This window comes from Leptidea sinapis, chromosome Z, assembly GCF_905404315.1.
Source record: "Leptidea sinapis chromosome Z, ilLepSina1.1, whole genome shotgun sequence".
NCBI classification, from domain to species: domain Eukaryota; kingdom Metazoa; phylum Arthropoda; class Insecta; order Lepidoptera; family Pieridae; genus Leptidea; species Leptidea sinapis.
Window position 1 is genome coordinate 14989410 of NC_066312.1, and position 27011 is coordinate 15016420.

General features: G+C 32.5%; 1 protein-coding gene across 1 annotated transcript in view; it reads right to left on the bottom strand.

The window, feature by feature from the left end:
* The window catches only part of LOC126979197 (dipeptidase 1-like), a 44050-nt gene extending 22232 nt beyond the window's left edge, over positions 1-21818 (bottom strand). The window contains exons 1-3 of the mRNA XM_050828440.1: positions 21712-21818; positions 4658-4705; positions 101-242 (exon numbers count right to left, since the gene is read on the bottom strand). Coding sequence (XP_050684397.1) covers positions 101-242; positions 4658-4705; positions 21712-21748 — 227 coding nt within the window. The 5' untranslated portion in view covers positions 21749-21818. The remainder of the gene's footprint in view (positions 1-100; positions 243-4657; positions 4706-21711) is intronic.
* Positions 21819-27011: the final 5193 nt, after the last annotated feature.

Consider the following 27011-nt stretch of genomic DNA (forward strand, 5'->3'; position numbering starts at 1 on the left):
GCTGTGCCAACATAGCAGGGAGGAGGACCTTTATTATTAAATGCTATTTCATTACTACAAAATTTTATAAAATATAAAAGTGTTAGTGTGTTATACAGACCCATCTGTGAGCGGGACTTCTTCCAGTATTTGCTTGGCTATCTCAAGCCTCTCGCGATCATAGGAGGCTGCTGCGACGACCGCAGTTATAGTTAAAAACAAGCACGCCAGTACTCGCCTCTCGTAACCTCTTACGATGCCCACTAAAATCATATGTTACATTGAAAATACCAAAAGCTATGAAGATACAATAAAATGCGATAATGTATTTGGATTTTTTCCATTTTAATACTCATTTGACATTTCAATATAGTATGATAATTTCGATATAATATATTCAAATTTAGAAAACCCAATTAAGAAAAACTGTCAGTCGTAGGACATCACGTCAGAAATGTAAGCTTAAATTTTATTTTGAGTTTTTAAGAAATATTTTTTTAGTAGATTGTTATATTACGGCAGTTGGAGAGTTTGCACATCCTCTCGTTCTGTCCGGCACCTCCACCTTAGACCATCGCGTGGTCAATACCCTCTTCTGCGTTATATATAAAGGGGCCACCCTTGCTCGCCGCACTCCACGCCTAGCATAGCGAATAGACTTGTGCCCAAGTCCTGCACAACCGGCGCCTAAGCTATCAAGCAGGAAGTCAGCCAACTTGGATCAAGCGTGTCGCTTCGTATGACACATTGACTTTGTACAATTTGAGGTTCTGGCAACAAGCATTGGTATCCATCTTGTTGCCCATATTAGCGCTATAAATTTGGTACAGTCAAGGGCTCCTTCATAGGTATTAAATTTTACAATAAAATACCAGACGTAGCACATACGTACATACACGTGGTTATTCTTCTTTTAATCTCAAATAAATTCTTCTAATCTAAACAATAAGCTGGTCCAAGAATCGAGAGTCTCATCGAGTGACTTTTCGCGGTTGTGAGCTATATTAAGGGGAGGTTTTTAGTCGGTAGTGGATTTTAATCTGTGGGGCCTCTGATGTTTCGTTGGAAAATCTATTAAGCAGGGGGTATATGGGAGATTTTTGTCGGTATAATATGTTGTGTTAATTTCAATCTAAGTCCGACGTAATATACCTACTTACTAAGTATTATGTCTTAATACGTAAATGAATATTCCTTCTCTCGAAAAAACGAAGAAAATATTATGTCAACGTATTAAGATTGATACTTTGTAGTTCTATTGTTACTTTGTAGTTATATTGAAACAAACAAACAATTTTTTAAACACTTTTCAATTTTATAAAATTTAACAGTAGGATATTCAACATTACTTTCACGAATGTTCGTCCCTAACTACAACAATTCTCACATTATTATCATTCTATTCAAAATCTGATACTTAGGCTTAGGGTAATTAACTCACTGGCAATTTTTTCATACAAAAATTGTTTTCCGCTATGTTATATAAAATTTATACTTAGCGAAAAAAAGTGAGACCCAGTGTGTGTCTAAAAATTTAACATGGCAAACTATATAGTGGGCAAAAAATTTAACATGGCAAACTATATAGTACTATGACGACCTGTATAGCCGAGTGGTTAGCGATCCTACCTACTATGCTAGAGGTCCCGGGTTCGAATCCCGGTAGGTGCAAGCATTTATATGATGAATATGGATGTTTGTTTCCGAGTCATGGATGTTTAAAGGTATTTATGTATGTTTATGTGTATGTTTATATGAATTTATGTATGTTTAAGTAAGTATATTGTATTAAATATATCATTGTCTTGTAACACATAACACAGGCTATATATGCTTAACTTGGGGCAAGATAATTTGTGTAATAAGTACGTCAATATTATTATTATTATTATTATATTATATAGTGGGCTTATTTATTAAATACTGGCTGCAAACGCCAAACATTTGCTAGTTATTTTCATTTTTTAAAGCAAATTTCTGTGAATATTTAGCGGCGGCGGGCGGTTTGGTTTCAATGCAGAACGCAACGTGATGTAGCTTTACACCTCAATGTGTCTCATACGCCGTTAAGTAATGCTCTTTAAAAGTAACTCTTGAAGAATTTGCTGTGCTGACTGTTTCGGACGAGATGTTTCAAACTGACATTTATTTATTTATTTAGAAATACCAAAATTTGTTTACATTGATGCCTTATATATTTATAATACAGACTAAATATAATGTACTTAATGTAAATGCTTTAATAATTTTCACAAAGAAATATTAGATTAATTGATTTGGTATTAAATTATTATTATATAAGATTATTATATATATTATAAAAGACTAAGAAATATAATTATTAGGACTACATTTTATTCACTAAACTTACATACAAATAATTTACGAACTGTATGGACAGAAGACGTGAAATTAATATCGATGTAATCGCTAAATGTGTTTACCATCTTGCACAGCCTAGGAATAGGAGAGTTCGCTCCAAACATACATCTTCGAACCGGTGAAACTAGCGGAACCAACATCAAAAACATCTTCAAAGCATTTATGCGATGATTCAAGAGGAGGCAATATCCGACATTAATATCTAGTTTTGTTTTGTTTTAGTTTCGTACTTAATTTAATTTAATATAATAAAAAATTATGTAAAGTTTAATTGATTTCGTAAGTTATTAAATTTTTGAAGTGAAAACTTCAGTTTAAACAAAGTTTAAACAACAGTTTGTAATGGATGAAAGTTTATTTTTCTGAGAGAGGCACTTTTTAATGTAAAACAATTGTAATAGTTCTGAAGTGTCAAATTTTTTATGTAATAAAAATTTTCATTTTGTGTACAATAGCGCAATAAATGAATATTGTATTTAACTACACAAATGCAAGTACTTTTTACACTTTTACACTTATAAATAAAGCAGTTTGTGCAAAATTATTCATCAAACATTTCAAAATATTATAAAATGCACAACGTTAATGTTTAAGTTTTCACAAGCAGCACTCCCGGAGTGCAACCCGTATTTTTTTTATTTTATTATTTTAAAGTCCACTCAATGTATTCATACCCATTAACCAACAGCTAAAAGAAAATATATTTTTTTTTAATTTGGACTAATATTTTTGGTACTGAAAATATTATGTTATGGTTGAATCTCTTTCGAGTGACAAAACGAAAAAATAACGTAAACCAGTTTTCACTAACCATAAAGATTCAAATTTAAAAAATGAGATTTTGTATTTATGTCGCACAGAAAATAAAATTGAGACATATCTGTCATAACACAGACTTGAGGATATTTTACTGGACTAAAGGCTTAAGAAGCAATTCTCGAGGCTGACTTGAATGTAATGCTCAGTAAGAACCTCGGATATTTACTTCCAAATACTCTTATAAAGCCAGTCTGTGCGTAGTTGCTAAAACGGCTTATGTGATACACGGTCTAAAGTATCCGAATAAAGTGGTTACTGTTGCTTTCAATGGACTTATGGAATTTAGAAAGGAAAGAGACGGTGGTCTTTAGTATCCATGTGTTATCTGTCTGTTTTTTTAAGGCCCGGTTTGTACGAGTCAAATTGAACAATGTGAATTTAGAATGTGATGCGAAATTAGACTTCGATGTCATTGATGAAAAATTGGTATATTTTATATCTTCAAACGAGCAATTCTTGTATATATATAATCTGAATTTCGGAAACGGCTCCAACGATTTTAGTGAAATTTAGTATACAGGGGATTTCGGGGGCGAGAAATCGATCTATATGTAAAGAAGCTAGGTTTAAATTTTAAAAAATGTAGTTTTATCCGTGTTTTAATGAGAAACTGCTACATTAACATTAGAATACAAAGGTAAATTTCGCCACTATATTCAAGACTATAATAGGTCAGATGAGACATTGGGTGATTCGGAAAGCAGAATACCCCGGTTTGAATCCAGATGTTCCTATTAGTTTTTTTGTTCAAGTTTTGTACATTCTTAAAAATCCGAGCAAGGCTTGGTCGTACAGATATAACTAGATTTAAAGTCGTAAATACGGCAAAAGTTATATGGCTACAAATAAACGTGTGGCCATACACTAATCGCGTAGTATGGTGACAGTCACTGGTATCAAATTCAAATTCAAATATTTTTATTCAAAATAGGATGTGACATCACTTATTGAAAGTCAAAAAACTACCACCCAATCCAAAATGAATGCCTCAGACCTGAGAAGAATGGGCGCAACAAACTCAGCGGGCTTTCTTTTTTTTTATCGGACACTATATCACGCGTACCAAAAAAGGTTTGAGTATCTTTTTTCGGTGTAAGTAAGTAATTATTTTTAATACTGCATTGTTATTGTGAAATATTTATTTAGTTAAGAAGTCATCGTAATAAATAATTAATGAATTTGGTGAAATATCGTAATAAAGAGAATTTACGACACAAACATTTTCTGGAATCGTATTGGAAAAGCATTTACATCGCCCCATAAAAGACTTAATAACTCGACTTAGCCGAGTAGTAGGCATTATAACATTATAGTTATGACAGTTTCTAGAAAATTCACTTATATGCCTATATATATACATAACATTATCAAGAATATATCTTTATTATTGTAAAAAAAAACATAAATTATTTTTAAATTGATTTATAGTTTCTGAAACAGGACATCTTCGAATATTCAATAATAAAATATTACTTACTTCTTGGTAATAATTTTGGAATCTTCCCTGTCTGACGTGGAGGACGATCTGCAAACAAAAATGAATACTCTTAGATTAAGGATTGGTCTCCGCTACGCTTGAACTAGATATCGTAGGCGTGGTCGCAAAGTGCGTCAACTTATACTCATACTCGAGCCAGTCTCGAACAATGTGTTACGTTGACATGCAATATATTCTTTTAAACTTTGCTAATAATTTAAACTAAAAGCCGGGTAGTAAAACATTTAAAAAAATACTAAGAAAGACACTGGGATCACATATCATCAGTAAGTATTTCATATTTTATTAATTTCAATGTAAAATAATATGAAGGGTATATAAGTTAAAAAATTTGAAAGATTCCTCGCACACATGCATCTTTACAAATAGCCAATACACACTACAATATAAAGTTGCTGTAATAAAAAAGCCATTGTTCCTAGGTAGTGCGGTATCTAGTTGGAGCGCAGCGGAGACCAATCCTTCATCTAAGTGAATAATACTATTTGAATAATATCGTCACGAACATCAACTTACCATGAAATTTTGTAAATATATGTTTTTAAGTTGGAAAGTATGCTATTATCTTACAGACGAACATTTATAGGTCAGATAATCTAATAATTTAAGGAAAGTCATAGTAGAGTCAACGTCAAAAAGATCACCCTTTCAAAGAGCGTCACCCTTTATTACACGTACGTATTGAAAAACATGGCAACACCCATCGTCACCACATCACTGAAAGTGACTAAATTGTCATCCAAAGTAGTCAAATATATCGGGACACCATGAACCTCATAAACATAGCACCAAATATATTGCTACAAACGAATCGCCAAAATATCTAACCACCCAGTGTTAAAAATATGGATACATTTGTGGAAAATCAACGTTCAGTGTAAGAATATAGGATTCAAATTAGATTGTCGAAAAACTTTTACTTCATTCGACGTAATTACGCACTAGGGGTTCAATGCTGTTGGGTTTAATGGTAATGCTAAATTAAAATAATATATTAACGGCCGTATCTAATAACCGGGCTGTAAATCCACTCGCGACAACTGCCTGTAGTTGGTCAGTGAGTGCTTTTGTGTGCTTAGTTTGACACAAGCGACGCGATCACGCAACTAGAATAAAATTCAATTAAAATTTGAATTAAATTTATTCTTTAAAGTGTCTGCATGATACCTTATTCAAATTTAAATTAATATTTATTGCTCTAAGCGGTACTGCGCTCATGGCGTAACGGCCGCGTGGAATTTTATTTACGGCGTTCAATTAAATTTATAATAAATAGAGTTCCGGGAGCAATTGCTTTTTATTTGGAAATTTCCTCCTCTTTAAGGATATTTTGAAAAGAGAGAAAGTTGAGGAAATTAAGTATTAGGAGTTTAAAGTTATTGACGATTACAAAATGCTATCCTTTTTTCATCTTAATTAATTATTAATAACTGTTGCATTTTTTACGTGCTAATATATATACTTTCGATTATATTTTTCTAGGTGAAATTCCGAATCGAGCGAACCCCTTGTTATCGAATCAAAATAAAATTCTAAGTTAGTTAAAGCGCCTTTTTTTACTCTGCAAACTTTAACTTTTGTCGTTTTGGCTGAACCATGCATAATAACATTTTATGCATTTCATATTTCATATTCAAAATAAAGGTATGGCTACATTTTTTTGTTTCCCATAAAATAACAAACATTTCTAATAAAATCACGCTGACTTCATTTCAAGACCGCACGATTGAGTAGAAGAAGCCTCTCAGTAATTTCATAAACAGACGGTAATTATAATACTACTTATTGTTATAGCTATATTCTCTATCAAATGATATTAAGGATGAGATATCTAATATATATAAAATTCTCGTGTCGCGGTGTTTTCCGAAACGACTTTACCGATTCTCATGATGAATTTTGTGTGCATATTGGGTAGGTATGAGAATCGAACAACATCTATTTTGCATCCGTTTGCATTTTTTTTTCGATAAATTATTTAGTTTTTTTTATGATACATTATTAAAAATACATACATTATTGAAGTATCATAAACTTTATCTACATTTATAAATATGTTATTATTTGTATGATAATTTATAATATATTATTTGGTAGGCCTGCGAATCGGTCGTCATCTATTTTTTATACCCCAAAATTTATTATTATTTAATTTATTTTATTACTTTATATGGCAATACAATGTTTGCTGGGTCAGGTAGTATGTCTGGGGTCTGGGGCAGCATTTTTGATTGACTCGCTTTTTATTAGCTTCACCTGTACGTAGATTTGTTTGTAACCGACTCATTTGGGCGCGATTTGACCCCCTTTTAACGGCTAGATTTCGTTCAAACTTCGTAGATTTATCAAGGCCCAGTGACAATACATTAATTTGATAAAATAAATCTATTTTTCAATTTGCAAAAAAATATTTTTGTTAATTTATATAATTTTCATCGTCGATAAGGAATTGATGTTAATTTTAAATTTCAACCATTATCTTTAACCGATTTATCTAATATTAGGAAAATTTCGAATACCAAAGAGAATTTTTTGCTGTTTAGCCTGTTTACTTTTTTTTAAACAATTATTTAGCATACTTTGCATATAATTCACATAAAAACTGCTCCGGTTAACTATAAATTACTTATTGTAATACATTTTTATGAACGATATTATTTTATTTTTGCGGGTTTGATATTCGTGAGCTATATATAGTTTCCTACAGTAAAAACATTTATTTTTCTTTAAGTACTCCTGTAACTTTTAGGCGTTCTGTCTTTGTACTAAACATAATCAAAATCGAATAGCTAGGCATCGTGACTGTTTGGACCTCCATTCGAACTTTCTTCCCCTTTTTCAAACCGTCATATGTCGCCATAATTTCAAAACCGCTAGAACAATTACATTTTCTTATCTTGTGCCTAAATACAAATTTCATGGTGTCATCTTCGATAATGACCAACCATACATCTCCTATTTCAACACCTCCAAGCCTATGTCTTTTTCCAAGCCCTAGTCTGTCTCTACTGTACTGAATTTCATCAAAATCGGTTCAGTGGCTTAGGCAAGAAAGCGTAACTAGCAAATTTACATTCATAATATTAGTATGTATGTTTAATATTATATACCTTTATAATTGTACCTATGTCATTCCGAGAACGTTAACAATAGTCTTTTGAAGGTGCACGATAAGTCAATTGAGATTGACTAGTCACTATACAGACATTCATAAGACATTAATATAGTAATTTACTATTCTCAGGCAGAGAAGCTAAGCTAAAGTAGGACAGATTTATGGAAAGGGTCGTTGCGGTGATAAATTGAGAGTCGCTTATCCAATGATATTTTAGTGTTCCCTACCGTCAACAGGGTCTATAACTATGTCAAAAAGCTAATAAATGAATTGCGAACATAGATCATCAACATGATATAGTATCAACTTCAGAATATCTTATTATTTACCCTATAAAAACTATAATCCTTATTTGAAATATGACTTTTAGGAAAGGGGGTAATTGGAAACTGACAAATCACGATTGCTTTGATGTGAATACGCTTTTAAATTTGGTTCAGTCGACGGAGACAAAAATGTTGATAAAATCGGGGAAAAAGTTTGTCCTCGTAGCTAGGATCCACATCAAAATTTTAATTAAATCACTCTAGAGATTTAAAGAATTGTTTACGTTGATTGGAGATTGTGAATTATATTGCACCCGATGGAAAGAACCAACTATTATACTACTATATAATCTAGCCACTGTCTGTAATTATATATTTTTTGTTATAAATAAACTAGTTATGACTGACTGACCTATTCTACGATTTTTGAAATTATTGTCTGTCTATAACTCAAAAAAAGCTTGCCCGATCTTGATGAAAATAGCTTACATGTTTAAGGATGGGCTACATATGATAACTGTTAAGTGATAAATTTAATAATGGTATAACTATGTAATCTTTGTCCTTATTTTAAAAAAAAGGGAGTAGTACTTCCTGCCGCTTGTGCTGCTGTTAATATATATTCCTTGTAACAACCAGCCGTATTGAGCCTATAATAATAAAAAGTTAGCTGTACCCGCTACTTATCGTATTCATAAGAAATAAATTCCAACATATTAGAAAATCAGAAAATTAGAAAGTACATAGTAAGAAGATGAGGCTGCGTTAATTGAAAACTTCATTGTATGATGTTTTTGTTATTAGTTTAGTCAATGATTTTCTTTAAACGTAGGACTTCATTGAGACAAATTCAAAACAAAGAGGATGTAAATACTACGTTATAAGAGATGGGACTGAAATTTAGTTAAAAAGTAATTTGCTGTTATCTGAGCCGCTATCGCTATTTACCGAATATTTTTATTCAAAAATATTTGCAACGTTCGTACTTTTCAATGCAATTAAAATAATGAAAAAAGTTTAAAAAAAACTTGCGGTTGAAGCACTTTAATATCTAGTTGCTTTACAGCAGAATCTTCGCAGGCTGAATTTGCTGAGACTTATTTTGTTTAGGTGCTCATTCAGCTTGTAATGTTTGAACGAGAAGCCTGTGAGGGTTCGCTCTTGTGTATATTTACACATAGTTTGGCACGTTTTGCAAATAGTTACGCAGGAGCAGCTGAGTTTGCCCATGATGTAGTAGCAATGACCAGTAATTATTCTTTAAAATTTAAATAAAATTTTAAAGAAAATCTACGCGAATGAATCTATACTTTTGTAAGCTTAGATAGTATTCAGGTTATATTCAGAATCCGACAAATAAAATGGTTCGCGAAATCGTTGTTTAAAATACTTTGTTGCATAAATTGGTTTTACGTACCAAAGAAAACCCGCTTGTTATTTGAACTTGAGATATCGTTCGATTCGATAACAATACCGCTTGTTAATAGAAGTCACGTTGCCTCAGATAAAACAAGAGTATAACTGCTCTTAGCACTTTAATAATAACAAATAATAGTAGATTGTAATGCGAATAGCTAATTTTCTGTAGATTCACTGTTCTAGTCACAGTTTCCTCAAATAAAAACCTCTCATCCAAACGTACATTGCATTCATTAGCAATCAATTATTCATGATGTGATATATCCTCTTCAAACACAGCAACACTATATTGAGAGCTGTTGTGTTACGTTAGATATACGCCGGAACTCGTTTTGAACATTGCTCTTATTTCCAGCGTCTCCATCTTTATTTTAGGCCGAATGAAAGAACAATTGAAAGTTAAACAATCCAATTGTTTGTTTTTTAATCTTGAACGTTCTTACTATACTTGGAATATAAATTTTACTATGAAATATCGCAAAAAGGAGGATTTTATTTTAATTCAAACTAGCCAGGAAACCACAACAGCAATTTCATACTTGAATCCCTATTATAATATACCTATTCCGATAAACGACACGCACACTCATTGGCTTAACATTCACTGTAGCGTTTAATTGCTTATAAAATTTTAAAGAACGTGTTTGTCCTAGATGGTTGTAGTTTCAGTAAGTATTTGTATTGTCATTGGTAGAGAAACTCCTGAAAAAGAAAAATAAGAAGTGAAGAATATAATTTAGAATAATCATTTACGGCACAAAATGTCTGGCTTTTCACAGTAACGTGTTAATACGCTTACGTATGGTAATGACGGCTTGGTATACGAGTAGCAGAAGAAAAATGTAAGAAAGAGAAGCAAATTTAGTGACAGACTTAGGAACAGCCATTACAAAGCGATGTCGAGTAAAAGAAGAGGTCTCTACAATTCTCCATCCGGTCGCGGTGGGTCAATTACAGTACTTAGAATAAGAGAGTATGAAATATCGTGGCATATGGAGCATATGCATCTTAATCCTTGCCTAAAATGTACCTACAATACTGACAGCATTTCCGCATTGCATTGCTAAGCTGATCCGTTAGCCGAGTATAGCTGCCAGCGCTTGAGTTTCTAGTATCTATTGAGATGCCTAGATAGTAGTTTGTACATTGTTCTCTCCAAGTGACTCGATACCAAATGGATATGAGAATGAGACAGAGTGACGACACAAGACGCTTCTTACATCAGCGTCCTTCTTCGTGCTCAAGACACTAAGGTCAAACCATCAGGATGCTAGCCATTGCAACGGGCCATACCATTTGGCTCTTAAATAGCTGGTATATCAAAGAAATTAATATAATATTATATATTAAGGGATAAAATATAAAATTAAATACAAAATAGCAATATAAATGCTCGCTCCTGTGATTCCTCTGGTGTTGCAAGAAGATGTGGGCGGCTGTGATCACTTAACACCAGGTGACCCGTACGCTCGTTTGTCCTCCTTTTCCATAAAAATAGATAAGTAAATGCACGGATTTCATTCGCCATCATTAAAAAGTAATGGTCTGCTAAAATAATTCAAATAAGTAGATACTACATAAAATAATATGTTTTCACTGGTACGTGTATGTATTTTCAAAAAATACAACTAACTTCGTAGCATAACAAGCTGTAATCCAACATAAATCTTCCGCCTCACTGAGTAAAGGAAACTGTTATTCAAACACACTAAACATACAATACCTGCTCAGGTTTACCACGAATACAAAAGCAAATAGCTCTTTCAAGTTTACTCCGCGCATGTTGTACAAGTCTGCAACAATCTTATAAAATGTAATAAACGAAATGGGTAGGTACTATTATATTAATATCGATAGTTAAGTTTAGGTTTATAATATATTGATATAAATATATCTTCAGTTCTATAAATTTAATTTTTTATATAAGGTAGGAATCAGCTGCTTTCCAGCTGTATTGTTCAAAAAACAGTATTGATAAATGAGCGCTAGATCAATAAAACACATAATTTAAAAAGATTTCCATTTTAATGGCCATTTTATTTATTTTAAATAAAACACTTTTATAGGATTAAAACGCGTGTAATTGTAACTGTGTTTTTGCATTCGATTTTTGCGTAAAAGTTACATTTCTATTTTTTAATCCTTTATAAGTGTTTTCTTTAAATGTGTATGTGTGTTTCGCGTCACTCAAAGAAAATATTATATTTTATTTTTACTTTTTTATAAATATCTTCGTTTTTCTGACGCCTCTAAGTAATAGTGAATACATATATTTTTACTTTTGAAGTTATGTATCCATTTCTGTTTATTAAATTTTTGAAGTGATAACTTCTTATGGGAGGGTAAGCCGTTTCTTAACGTAACAGTCTCGTCCTCTCTCACTCTAACCAATTGTCACTTTTATATAATTAAATAATGATTTTTTTTATGATTCCTTAAAGCTAACAAAATGAAAAGAGTATATTAAAAATAATACAGAATAGATACGCCAATAAAAAAGGAATACTATTAACAGTACAATAGGTATGTGACAAAGTAGTTTAAGACAAAAACGAAAAATACTAGAAAAACTTACAAGATAAAATTAAATAGAAAGAAAAGAAGAAATCGTATCCATATTGAGTAACTGAAACGGTGAGTAGGTTGTGTGGTGTGAGTGAATGTGAGTAGTGTGAGTGAATGTGAGTGGTGTGAGTGAATGTGAGTGTTTGTTCGAATATAATGTTTAAATTACGATGTGAGACTAATAATTTATCCTGAATATACTAATGATTAAACCCTGCAATTTAAACAGTTTAATATCAGTTTTTTGAATAGTGTACATACGCAAAATTCTAATGTACATATTCAAGAATTGTAACTGAGAATAAAATATATTTTATAATCAATAAAAGATTTATTGCCAGGTCAGCTAGTATTAAATAGTTCAACTTATATTAGCGTAAGTTATCACTTCTGTCGAACGTCTCGAGACGCACATATTTTCTTTTTCAATAACTAAAGAATCAACGAATTCGTTATGTAGAGTGAGGATTGTGAACTATTGGGTCGATTGGGAGGACAAACACCCTCCTGCTTAAGATTTGTCGCTGGATCAAAGGGTTTCCGTTTAGATTATCTATTGACTTGAAGGACGAACTACGCTCGATAATGTTGTAATCGTCAGTTTCGGTTAAAAGAGAATGTATTACATCGTATTATACAAAAAAGCAGCAAATAAACTCTATAATAGAGTACATCTAGCTTACAGGGTTACCTTATCTTTGCAAGAACCAACAACATTCCTGAAATATTCGCGGTCTTCTCGGAGCGACCTTCTTTTTAAGGCAATTTATGCCCTTTGCTTGGCCACTTCAGTACGACCCCAAATTTAAGAAATTATCGTATTTATGGGTGCCTGGTACAAAGATGATGAAAAGGTTTTTATTTTGTATATTTGCTTAAGAAGGCAAATCGACAAGTCAGTTTCGGCGATAGTGCATGTATCGCATCTTTCGACTGCTAGGTTTGCCCTGAGAGTCATCATCAACGGGAAACTGTAAACCGCATCATGAAGGTAACTTTGCGCCGAAGTCGGCACCGCCATACTTTTGGGAAAAATACTGACATTATAGCCATCACTTTAAATCTTAGTATAGAAGAGACGACTTCACTGATAGCTTAATACTCAATTCGAAGACATAGCTGTTCTACTGTAGTATTTAGTTTCTGTAGGAGACACCAATAGAAACTTAATTACCACAACTACTTTGTTTAAATTTCGAATAAATTTGTACTTATGGTAATACTTAATAAACAATTATTTTGGTGTCGATCCTGAAGTAAAATATGGAACATGTTGAGATAAGAAATAAAAATAAAAAACCAAAATTTAAAAAAAATATGGCATGTCACACCTAAAAGCATGATAATATTGATTTATTATCTTACATATTGAAATTAAATACACGACAGTCATCGACACTGCAAATACTATTAATTATACAAATTCAAATATTTTTATTCAAAATAGGATGTTACATATAGAAATTCAAAAACTACCACCCATTCCAAAACCTCAAGCCTCAGACCTGAGAAGAACGGGCGCAACAGACTCAGCGAGCTTATTTTTCATCAAAAAATATTTTTATAAATTGTAATATTGAACAATTAAAGTTATTATTTAATAGCCTGAGGGCGGTCGCTCCATTCCCAATCTGTGTTATTATTATGAAAGTCATATATGTTATAGTAACCTTTACCGCACAAACGTTTCTTACCAATTCTTTTGAATAACGTAAAACTTTTGTTTTGAACATTTCCTGGGATCTTGTTGTAAAAGCATATACATTGCCTCACAAAAGACTTACCAACTCGACTTAGCCGAGTAGTAGGCATTATAAGTTTATGTCTGTTCTGGGTGTTGATATTAATTATGTCTATGACTGTTTCTAGCAAATTCACGTATGTGCCTATTAACATATACATATCATGAATATATTGAGAAGCAACAGTCAAGAAGTCAATTTCTTTGAATTTTGCTCTCAATGTTTTTTTTAAATTTCAAAATATACAGAAGCTGTAATTATGATCATAATTTTACATCGAATACTTACCCATTCCAAAAGTAAGCTTAAATATTTTCAGGGAATCTAAAAAGGTAAGTTAATCCCAATGACATAGAACGTCATTGATTAATCCCATAATAATATACTTGTTATATACTCAGATTAAAAGCTGTAAATTTAATTTGTTTTTCTCAATTAACTTCAGGAGCTGAAAGAGATAAAGCGTACAATAGAATCGATATTCAATTTACACAAAAATACGTTTACGTGATAGAACGACAGCCAACATTATTACATTGTTGTGCTTAAGTAAATATTTGTGTTGGTAAGTCTGATTATAAGAAATGAGAAGTAAAATTAGAAGTGAATAAATTGTATGGTAAGCCGTACATGTTGATTCCAACACAGGTTTGAATAATAAAATTATAGTACACTGTGAAATTGTCATTTTATATTCCCATTATTAATTTCAGATATATATAAGAGATTTCCACCACACCACATCTTATGACTCATCAAGATATCCCTGAAAGTATAGTGCGTACAGCCTTGAAATTTGGTAGAAATATTCCTTACGCCGAGAAGAGGTCAGCTAAAAACGGATTTTACGAAATTCCACCCGAAATAGTTTTTTTTATTGTGAACAGAACAACGTCTGCGGGTCAGCTAGTTTCAAATAAGGGAAAGCAATCATTAGTAAATCTTTTCCTTCCATTCTTTTTAAAATTTAGTTTCAGATCTATAATGTTGCTTGTTTGTATTAACGCATATTTCCCTTTTGTACGCATGGACTCAATCCTCTCTATAGTGATTGATTTATATGCACGGAACCACAACAAGTGAGTTCAATTCACTTCCGTTAATCTTTTCAATTCCGCAATATAAATATATAATTATCATCATCGAACAATTGAATAATGCCAGTGTATTTATTGTTCCTGCAACGTTTACCTTAATTAACCGTTCCAGATCCAAAACCCGGTAAACATTCAACACGTATTGCAAAATTGCTTCGAATCTATTATTATTTATTTATACGTTTAATCATTTACAGAAAGAATCTTAAAAGCTAACATAGTCCCGCAAAACTGTTTGGACAGTTTGTCTACAGGATCAAGTCTCTTGTAATACATTAATGCTTATTAGAACATTGATTTTATACAAGTTTAATTAACAAATATTGATAAAAATATAATAAAAATCTAATTTAAATTTTAAGGCAGTGTTGACAATAAATATATCTTAAGTTTAGTTTTAAATTTTCTTTTACTGGTTTCTAGTCGGTTGTCCTCAGGTAAGCTGTTTAATAGATACGGTGATACACCTCGGTAACTGCGTTGACCTACGTCGAGTATAATATCAGATATGTGGAAGCTGTTCAAACGGCTGCGTCTAATTTATTCAAGACCAGACGCACAAAAATAGCCGGAACAAGAACCGGAACATCTCGGATCCTACCCACGAATTTATGGACGTATGAGGTCCAATGATCCTTTAGTCCCCGGACGATGCTTCCGCAGCTAAATAGACCGATCTCCAAGTCCTTGACTTGACTTGACGCGATATATGCTGCTACACAGTGTAAAAGCGGCCATAGAGTGTAATAGTGGTTCTAAAATACTCGCACGAGATCGCAATATATAAGATATTGGGTAGAGCCAGCAGTCAAAGCTTAGACCAGTAACGGTAGAGTCGTTTCGTCTGAGCCCGAACATGAGAGCCAAATTAAGCCGACACTACACTGAAAATATTCCAGACGTCAGCCTGTACGAGATTAGTTTGGTCCTAAAACAGCTCCAAAATTGCTGGTAGTAATCCTGTGCGTAAGATCCTGCAGAAGGAATTCAATTCCGATATCCTCCAGACGTGGTCGCTAACTATGGGACTTATAAGAAAGCTCATGGTTGCTGAGAGAGCAATGGAGGGGGCTATGCTCGGAGTTTCACTGCGAAATCGAATCAGATATCCGTATATAAGAAATGAAGATATCCGTAGGAGAACCAAAGTTACCGACATGCCCGGATGTTCGTTGAGGCAGTAAGGTTCTCGAGAGGCACCCCGTACTAGAAGACAGTGTTGGTAGGCCTCCCACGATATGGAACAACCATCTGGGTAAAATCTGCAGAATGAGTTGGATGAGGGATGCGCATGACGGATCATCATGGAAGAATTTGTCCAGCAGAGGACGTCTTTCCACTGTTTAGGAAGTAAGTAAAAATTTAATTAATCGTAACAGTTCAAGTGGCACTTGATAACAGCTTTTCAATTTTATATTTTACATATTAGTAAACCCGCAAATGATCTTAAGTTTTTTTTTATTATTATAATAAGGGACGAGACGAGCAGGACGTGCAGCTGATGGTAATTGATACGCCATGCTCATTACAATGCAGTGCCGCTCAGGATTCTCAAAAAACCCAAAAATTCTGAGCGGCACTACAATTGCGCTCGTCACCTTGAGACATAAGATGTTAAGCCTCATTTGCCCAGTAATTTCACTAGCTACGACACCCTTCAGACCGAATCACAGTAATGCTTACACATTACTGCTTCACGGCAGAAATAGGCGCCGTTGTGGTACCCATAATCTAGTCAGCTTCCTGTGCAAAGGAGCCTGTGCAAAGGATCCCACTGGTAAAGAAATACTAACACGAGAGTTATTCAGTAAATGTAAAGTATAATACAGTAAAGCAAAGTATTATAATTTATATGAAGAGTGTTGTGAAGCCTCGCCTTTTGATACCTGAAGCGTGATAAAAAACTTTCTATAAACGTGAACTCTTGATCGTTGTAAACGGGGGTTGTTTGAAAACGTGTAGTTTTTTAAACAGCGGCTTTTTATTTTGAAAAACGAAATTTTATATTTAATAGTTTGCGGTTATACTATCAGCACGTTTATATGTATATATCGTATATAACGAAATTTTTTAATGCAATAAAATTATGCCTACGTAGGATTAAGGAGAGAACAATATTTTAAGTATTTCAGCCTTACTTTCTATTGATCACTTCTCAGGATCATTATGATAATCAAATAAATATTTACATATATGCAATATAAGAAAAATTGAGCCTCTAAACTATAATTTGAATTCCGCTATTACATCTGGTTTTTTTAGTTTAATATTAAATCTCAATAATGGAATGGGTTGTTTAAATAAAGAATTGTAATGGTTGCTTGTACGAAATGGGTGCTTGCACGAAATGGGAAAAAAGTACATGGTAGCTCCATAGCTACCATGTACTTTCGATACTTAGGGCCTCGTTCACCATGTCCAAGAAAAGCTGTGATTAGTAACTTCTCAATTAACGTTAATTGGAAGCTACATGTTATGAGTATCTTTTGCCAATTTCACAAGCGAAAATTATGTCTTGAGTAACTACTGATTGGTTAAGTGAGTAATGAATCTATCGCACGTCATATTCGTTCAATTTTACGTCAAATATCACTTGACAAACGTCATTGCAAATTGTAATTTATGATTTTGTTGAATGTTGAGCGTTCATTTCACTGTTTAGCGCCAGATGTTTGTTTACCTTTGAAACTAGAAAGCATCTGGAAATAATATAATACAGTTTTTGTTATTTAGTGGTAAGTAACCAATAAACGTGTAAATGTGTGAATATCATTATTATGGATAAAATTAAAAGGGAGAGAAGTGTATACTTTACACGATAGGGATATTTTGGTATTATTAAATAGAAATATGGTGATATCTTCGAATTTAAATATACGCATACTTGGTATTTGTTCTATGGAAGAATAATCTAACTCGTCCAATTGATGATCAATTAAATCGAATAAATCCATATCTAATGTGATGTTTTAAATAAATAAATAAATGATAATTTATTTTTATGCTACCCCTGAAATTCGTTGAAAGATGCATAAAACAACAACTGATAACAATAGTAGGCACATAATATGTATAATGCAACTGTCAAGTAACCGTGCTAATTGGCAGAAGATGCGGCAAGTTAGTTGCGGGACAGTTAATCTTAAGATTAGTGTTACTTTAAGGTCGTGAAATTCGCATGTTATGTTACTATTCACTTTACTCAGTGATTAGCTTACTTGATAGTTTAATTGAAGGTGGTGAAAGAGGGCCTTATATTAACATATTCTTTGTCGAAAACCATAAAAGATCGTGGAGGCCGCGTGTTGAAAGAGCTAAAAAAAGTTTACAAAAAAACATCCCACGTATATGGTTTTCTCATGGATTTTATTGTCAGAACTGGACCAAATGGGACCACATGGGAAGCACCAGCTTTGAAATAAAATAATAATCATCAAAATCTGTTCACCCAGTCAAAAGTTAAGGTAAGAAACATAAAAAAATACAATCGAATTGAGAACCTTCTCTTTTTTTGAAGTCGGTTAAAAAGGGTATAAAATAACGAGTAATGAAGTTTCCCGAATTTAATTTACTTTTATTTCGACCAATGAGTTCAAATGCGATTGCTACGTTCCTATATTTATCGAGTTCGAGTTTATAAAAATCGCTGGGAAAGCACGTCTTAAAATACCAGTTTACATTACTTAACTGTTTTTAGTATTCGATGCATACTATTTTGTAATATACTGAGTTGCCGAAACAAAAGCAACCCTTTTTTATCATTTTTTCGACTTTTTGAAGGTAAATCATTAAAAGGACAGGTCCATACCGCCGATTGGCATTTTACAAGTTCACAGCAATATACTCCGGTTTCATCACTAATGACAATATTATATATAGCCAATGACTGTCCTCCGTTATATTTGTTTATCATTTTACAGTACGACTCTACACACAGTCATTTTTGGTTACGCTTCAGGTGAAGCTGGTTCAGGTTTCAGGCCTCGTATATACCAATGCCTAATACATGGCGAATTTGATGACATGTTATATTTTTTTTCAGTTTAAACTTGTTGTATATGTATGGTATCAATATTAGTTACGTCAACAGCATTGACCGGCTAAACTTCACGAACATCATCAAATGATCATAATGTCTACGTCTGAATCAACTTAACTAAAAATTCGACCTTCTTCACTAAATGTTAATTGAGTTCAAGCCATAGCGGAAATCATAAATCGCCATGTCGCGCATACTTACGGCCGTTCCCAATTTTCAGTATATCTCTTACTTGAGATAAAAATCGTAACTATCGTTGACTTTTCTGTCCCAATAAACATATCGATGGTAACTCACCTTATCCGTACAATGCTGTCTGCCAATGGGACGACGTATAGCTTACCAGCGATATAAAGTTTGTATGGAAATTGCAATTCACGCGTCCCAATATAAGGCGATAAGAATGACTTATCGGGGGTATATTGAGACATCTTCAGATTATTGACAGTAGAAGGTAGAAATTTATCTCTATCTGTTGATAGTATATTGGGAACGGCCGTTACTGTCTTGGGTTAAACTAATAGCGCCACACAGTTTTCAAAACGATGCGACGTAAAATTGAATGACAATCAGATAAATTAAAATTGCTAAAATGTAACCTTACTCAAGGAGTGTTCCATTTTTAAAAACTGTTATTTCTTTTAAATTGTATTACAATTGTCAGTCTTGAAACTTTCGGCATCGCAACGCCCACATATCATAACGCGTCTGGATTATAACGCAATATTCAATACTGCATTTTCTAGAATTCATAGTTATGAATTGAATAGCAGAGATTGAAAAGGCTTAACTTAACTAGCTAATGAATACGTGGTAGAGTCTGATAAGACCAATTGGTCTTATTATATATTCAATTGAATGTGTAACTCCACGACTTTAAATTAAATATGATAATTATTATTTTCGCGACTAATATTATGAACGCGAATGTGAGTTTGTGTATGTATTTATTTGCTTTGCCCTTACTACCCTTTTAGTACTCCACGGATCATTATAATATTTGGCACAAGCGTTGACAGCGTACATTCCTTTGTACAAAAAAGGACAAACGGAACATTTTATTCTAAAATATTTAAATGTATCCTCATAACCCGCACTGGCAGCACTCAAAAAAAGGTAGTTTTATTCAATTTAAATAGATAATATGCCTGTATAGTCGTCATCATACATATTTGATTTTTTAAATTTATTTATCAAATTATAACATTCAAATGATGACAAAACCTTGCAAAACTGTTCTGACAGTTTGACTGCAGGAACGAGTGTCTTTAAATCTAGATATTTACATATTTCTGTAGACTTAGTTCAATACTTTTACAATGGTTAAGGAAGGGTGCTTAAAAGGTATTTTATTAACTGTATTTTAAACCTAGATTTATTTGGCTCGAGGCGGATGTCCATAGGCAATCAAAAATAATTATTTTAAATCACATTACTATCATACTGAAATCAAGATGTGCAAGATAAATGTAACGAAATAGATGAGTATCTTTTAATTCTCTCGTAGGTATAAACCTGCATTGTGAGGTTATTTCACTGACTGGAGATAATAATTAACTTCGTTGTATCGGAAAAGCGTCCGCTATAACATAATTTGTATAATTGAAATGGAACAGGCTCTGGCTGATATACAACTTGTTTAAATAAAAAACTTTCATGCGAGGTTGTCTCCAAGTGACAAATCAAAACGAAAAATCAATATATAATTTAAATTTCGATACAAAATGCAAGGATTATTGTTCTATTTTACTGTAATTTCATTTCAAATTATTAAATATTATTTCCACATTTTGAGTTCACTTTTCGGTATCTTTTTATATATTAAATAATGATTTCGAAATAAGTGTAGAGATTTTTGGAAAAAATTACTTTTTAAGAAATAACGACATAACATTTTTATATTTTAACTGATAAAATTTTAAACGTTTGATGACCTTATGTTATCTGTGCGTCGTATGCTCTGGCCACGGGGGCAAATGAAATAGAGCAGCCAATTTCACTGAGGTCTACCAAGAAACAATCGAAAAGTTTAGAACAATAAATTTAACCTGAAAACCCTGAAATTATGAAAAATATCAGACGAAGGTCCCTTAACACGATCTCTAATAAATATTTAAATATATATATCTTAATATATATAAATTACGTGTTTATTATTGTTTGTCCGCGATGGACTCCTAAACTAATAAACGGATTCTAATGGGGATTACTTCATCGAGTGCAGTTTTTATTTCGATTTGGGACCCATAATTATTTTTATTTTAAATATTTGTTTTGTATGGACATATTTTCTATGAGAGAATTTAGTGACGCACGGTTTGACAGTTTTACTGTGGAACAGTTTCATTATAATAACAGGGAGCATTTTTTACGAAATAATTCGTGATATTTTGAAATATTATTGGCAAAATCGTATTAAACAGATTTTTTTTTATTATCTACAGAACAAGTCAGCTAGTACATATACACTATACACTATTTTAATTTTAATATACACTGTTTTAGTTTTTACTCCACTTCAAAAAAAACCAAAGCAAAATATGTTCGACACCAAAAGTTAATACAATGATAGTATTCAGTAACACAAAGAATTAATACTCTTATTTTATCGCGGGAATCCAAATAACACCCTCTACACGCAACTTAAGTAAAACGTAAACATTCGAGATCGTGACCTTAGAGTGCCCGAAAAATATTAAGATAATTATCTAAATTATTTACAAACTTTATATGATATTCCATTCATTTTATTTATCATTATTTATGTCAGTAATTAGAATTTACACTTACCGGGTTCGTGTTTACGAAGACGCAGCATTGAAGGCATTAGGGACGTGTATTTCGTACCAGTTGCGCGCGCTTACTGAGGGTAAGATGAGATGTACACTCTCTAGTTCTAGTCTCTAAAGTAACATTTAGATTTCAGTGTGCCGCGAGAATCGGCCTGGTCAAACAGTGACGTTCTACGATAAATTAGAAATTTCTGACCTCTGTTATCGATACTCAACGATTACATGTAAACCTAACAATACTCGTACATATTAAGTAGTTTATTACAACAATGTACCTTTAATCGCCTATGCTATCACTGCATTACATATAGCAAAATAATACTGTCGATATATTAAGATTATACATCTGATATATTTCATGTATGAGAACTAAATTAGTATTGAAAAGCAAAACAAAGTTAAATAAGACTCTAGCAGGTAGCTGGTTCTACTTTCATTTTTCTCGTACAAACATAGAAATTTCTCATCCCTATGTTTAACGCATGCGTACAAGTATTCTAAGCACAGAAATTGCCGGGTAAACTTACCGCGTTGATTGATTCACGAAGTTTTGCGCAGGTTAACTCGCCCTGCAAGGGCCTTAAGAAGGAGAGCCCAATCATTAAGACCCTCCTTTCAATATATTAGGGATCCCTTGATGTTCCCTTGCTATCATGTTAAAAAGGCGATATTATAAATTAAAGAATGCGAAAATGGGTAATATTAATTAATAAGTAATATAAAAAAAAGTTTGTTCGAAAATTAGAATGGTATGACCTCATTTCATATAATTTTTAAAATTCATATCCATTCTAAGGCAGTAAGTAATGAGGTACATTCATCCAAATAATTTGAATTTTTAGCGCTATTCGTTGGATAACTTATGACAGTGCTATTTTAATCTTCGGTCTGTAAGGTGATCCCAATGAACAATACTTGGTGGGTATTAATAAAATACAAAAAACTCCAGCTCTACGGTGTTATTATAAAAAATATTGATTAAACATTAGCAACAACACAAACAGACAAAGTTTTGAATATTATTGTCTAATATCCCATCCGACCGTCCGTCTCTCAGCGAGACATATCTCAAAAATTGCAATAGTTAAAATTACAGCTGAAATTTCGACAGTATTTGTCTCACTAGGCGTATGCCTTAGCTTGCTCTTAGTATTAAGATGCCGAATTCAAAAAACACAAAAGGTTTACTCCGTTCTCTCTTTTTGTTTTAAAAATGGAATTATAATATTCTAAAGGCCACAGGCTAAATTCCGTAGTAACATTCAATTTAGTACTTCTTATATATCAGCAACAGAAGAGGCTCATACTTATTCATGACAAATATTCATAAAATGTAACACAGGACAAAATCGTTATATGTATAGAGCATTTCTAAATCAATGTTTTGTTAATATGAAATTTTATGACAATCAATTTGTATTATGCAAGTTATCCAACAAAATTATATATCCACTAATAATACAAACGAATACTAAAAATAATACTAAATTTCTCACAAATCTTCATTCACATTTACAATTTAAATAATAAACTCGCGAATCTCCAATAAATCAAAAATATGTAGGATTTAGTAGTTTTAAGCTTCACGTTTCTCTTTTTTTTTATGGAATAGGTGGACAAACGAGCGTACCTGTTGTTAAGTGATCACCGCCGCCCACAATCTCCCGCAACACCAGAGGAATCACAGCAGCGTTGCCGGCCTTTAAGGAAGGTGTACGCGCTTTTTTTGAAGGTACCCATGTCGTATCGTCCGCCGCACAAGGAAGCTCATTCCACAGCTTTGTAGTACGTGGAAGATGCTCCTTGAAAACCGCACTGTGGAGGACCTTTGATAATAATTGACCTTCCATTGACCGTTCTCTTTGCTATTTTATAGGATATTTACAAAGTCAAATAAACTTTATACAATTAGGCATAGGCTAAGCGCTTTTGAATCTTCACTATAAACATTTCTTTTGAATTACTAACTTTGATTCTAACCTATCATGTTCAGAAAAAGTAAAGCTCGTGAGAAGAAAATACAAGAAACTCAACGGCCACTCTTTTCAATCAAAAGAGTATTTTACAATGGCTGTAATATACAAAACAAATTAGTTTGTAAAGTGCTGCATCCAATATATGTATCGTGTTTAAATAATATAAATTATTTCATAAAAAGCAATAAAGAATAAACTGTATAAATATAAAATATCGTATATTGGATGCATCAACCATTAGAGCTTGAATTCATTGTTTGTGTAAGGATGCTTCGTGAATATGATGGTCGTGATTACTGTCATAATAGTAATCGCATCTTACAAATACAATAATTTATTAATAATATATATTATAAATTAAACAACTCTATTCTCTCTCAAACAATATTATTTATTACAATTATTTATATTTTTTCGTTTATATAGCTGTCTGTTGCTATTGTTCTTTGTATTGAATATTAAAGTGAAAATAATAATAAATAAATACGTAAAATAAAATCTAATTCTAGACAAATAACAATGGTTAGATATATAGATATAATTGTAATTGTTCAACAAGATTTAATTTTGATAGCAAATCTCAGTGTGTAGTAAGCCAGATATGGATTTTGGCGCCCAACCAAGAACCACTAACCTTATTTGGCCCTAAGTCTGAGTCACGGGTGGCGGCGCGACAAACTTTGCATTTTTAAAGCTTAGTTGTTATCTTTGTAATGTACTTACAAAAGAACCAAGAAATCTGATTAGTAACTAGTGTTCCTCTAATGAAATACTTAACACTCAAGCTGTTGTTCAGTAGACACATGAATTACAAGATGCTTATGGTAGCTAAAGTATGATAAAAATGGTATAGTGGACCAACAACATCAGGGTGTCAAATTAAGATAACTTTAGTTAAATTATTAAACCTTAGCCATTCTATAAATTCAAATATTGATTAACCTTCAAGGGGTTGGCGACGTTGATTCGACCGCATGCAAGTGCTCTTATATATCCTGCATAGTTTCACTATCTACCAAATAAACAGTTTACCTTTACTGCCCGCACCCCCATTACCACATGAGGTGTAATTGTTTAACAGCCGTTACTAATATTCAGTCTATCTCTTATTTGAGATAAAAATCGTAACTATCGTTGACTTTGCTGTCCCAATAAAATTATCGACGGTATCTCACCTTATTATTCTATTCTATTCTAAGAATAGAATAGACTAATTACTGACAGTAGAAGGTTAGTAATTTATCTCTATCTGTATATAGTATATTGGGAACGGCCGTAAGTCACGGCATAGGCCTCGAAACGACACCATGCGCCTGTCGTTGAAATGGTTACACTCACAGCGATATGTTATTTTTTTGGAATATCACAAAGTATTTACTAGTTAAGCATTTTGTTTTAAAGATCCACCATAATACCAAAAGTATTATTACAGCCATAATCAAAGAATTACTTCGAAAAGGACAAGAGCGTGAGTGATGACTTGATGTCAGTGATCAAGGGTCATAAAGTCCCGAGGAACTTACAGTCCGAAAATTGAATAGGCAGAATTAGGCAACTTGAATTTAGGTGCCTTTTTCAGATACTATACTAATACTTCGTGTTTACGAGACGTCATAAGGTGAAACGTGACGAAATGATTAAAAATAAATGTTTGATTTGTATACCAAAATATATGAATGATGCAGTATTCGAACATATGTCTCTAGGAATATGCCCCAGCACTCTAACCACTAAGCCATATGGTATGTTTGTTCAACTTTTGAAATGTGTGGCTTCACCAAAGTCAATGTTTTATTTGCATATTGCCATATTTATGACGTGCAAATTATACATCTACAGGATCTACTTTATATTTGTTAGCATATTCAACTCCAATAATTACGTATATTGGTTTTAGATGTCCATAAATTTCTGTTATATTAACAATTTTTTTAAATTAAAACTTTATAATAAAATGGTGTTATACAGATTTAATAGCAAAAATATGAACGATTAAAACTTTGTTAAAGTTACAATTGACATGTTGCGACAATGTAGAATCATTATCGTTTGTTCATATAAAAATAATCTTCAACTGAAATCGTAAAGCTTTATCTTAAATATTTTCTATCAATTCATAAAAAAATACGGTAAAATATGCAATCAAAGCAAAACAAAATAAAAAGAAATGTTTGATGTTCAGTTGGACAGGTCGGCTATTAAATGTTGTCATAACATACACGAAATTCCGATACGTTATTTCATATTGTGCGAGGAAAAATTGAATTCATATTTCAATATTTTTAGTAATGGTGCTTTTTGGTGAATTAAAAACCGTAAAATTCACGAATCGAGTGTGTTTCAGTCAATGTCGTTTCTCTTCAATTATGTAGTTTGGGATTTATTTATATGTTCATGGTGTGCCAGCAATGTGTGTGTATTGGAACTTGTATATACGCCAATATGGTTGACCAGATTGTTTCATCTTCATCACATTCAATAAAATATGGGAAAGAAATAAATAATACCTGCATGATTCTATTGCAATCGAAATAAAATAATTGGTAGGAGCTCGAATGATTTAAAAGAGATAATTATTAAGTTATATATTTTTGATCTTATTTATTTATATTAATAACTAGCTGACCCGGCAAACGTTGTTTTGCCATATAAAGTATAATTCACGCGATAGTTTTATAAGTCATAAAATATTGCCTATATTATAGCCTGTACATCATTTTGTTATATTGTCAATAGTTTTTGCAGCGCACGCAAAAATAGGTTTTCGATTTTACACCTTGTGTTACAAAATAGCAATTTTATTACGGATCCCTAATTTTGAAAAAAAAACATAGCCTATAGCCTTCCTCGATAAATGGACTACCCAACACTGAAAGAATCATTCAAATCGGACCAGTAGTACCAGAGATTAGCGCGTTCAAACAAACAAACAAACAAACAAACAAACAAACACTGCAGCTTTATAATATTAATAGTATAGATAGAATTGTTGTTTATGATTGAGAAGATTCTCTTTTGCCTTCACCAGTTGCAACCTTGCGTCGGAATATCTTAAAAAATTGGGATTACATGTCCTGGTAGGATTATGGGTACAAGGTGTATGGATGATTTTCCAATTTCATGATGGGATGTATACAGCTAAGGTTTAACTATAGTTAAGGCATAAGGCATTACAAGCAAATCATGGTATATTAAATATTTAGAGTTCTGCATTTCACTATAATCGTTTGTATACGTATAACCGCTAGCCTGGGCTCAATAGCAAACAATATAACACGCTACTTATTACTATTATAAGACGCTATAAGTAATTAAATTAATA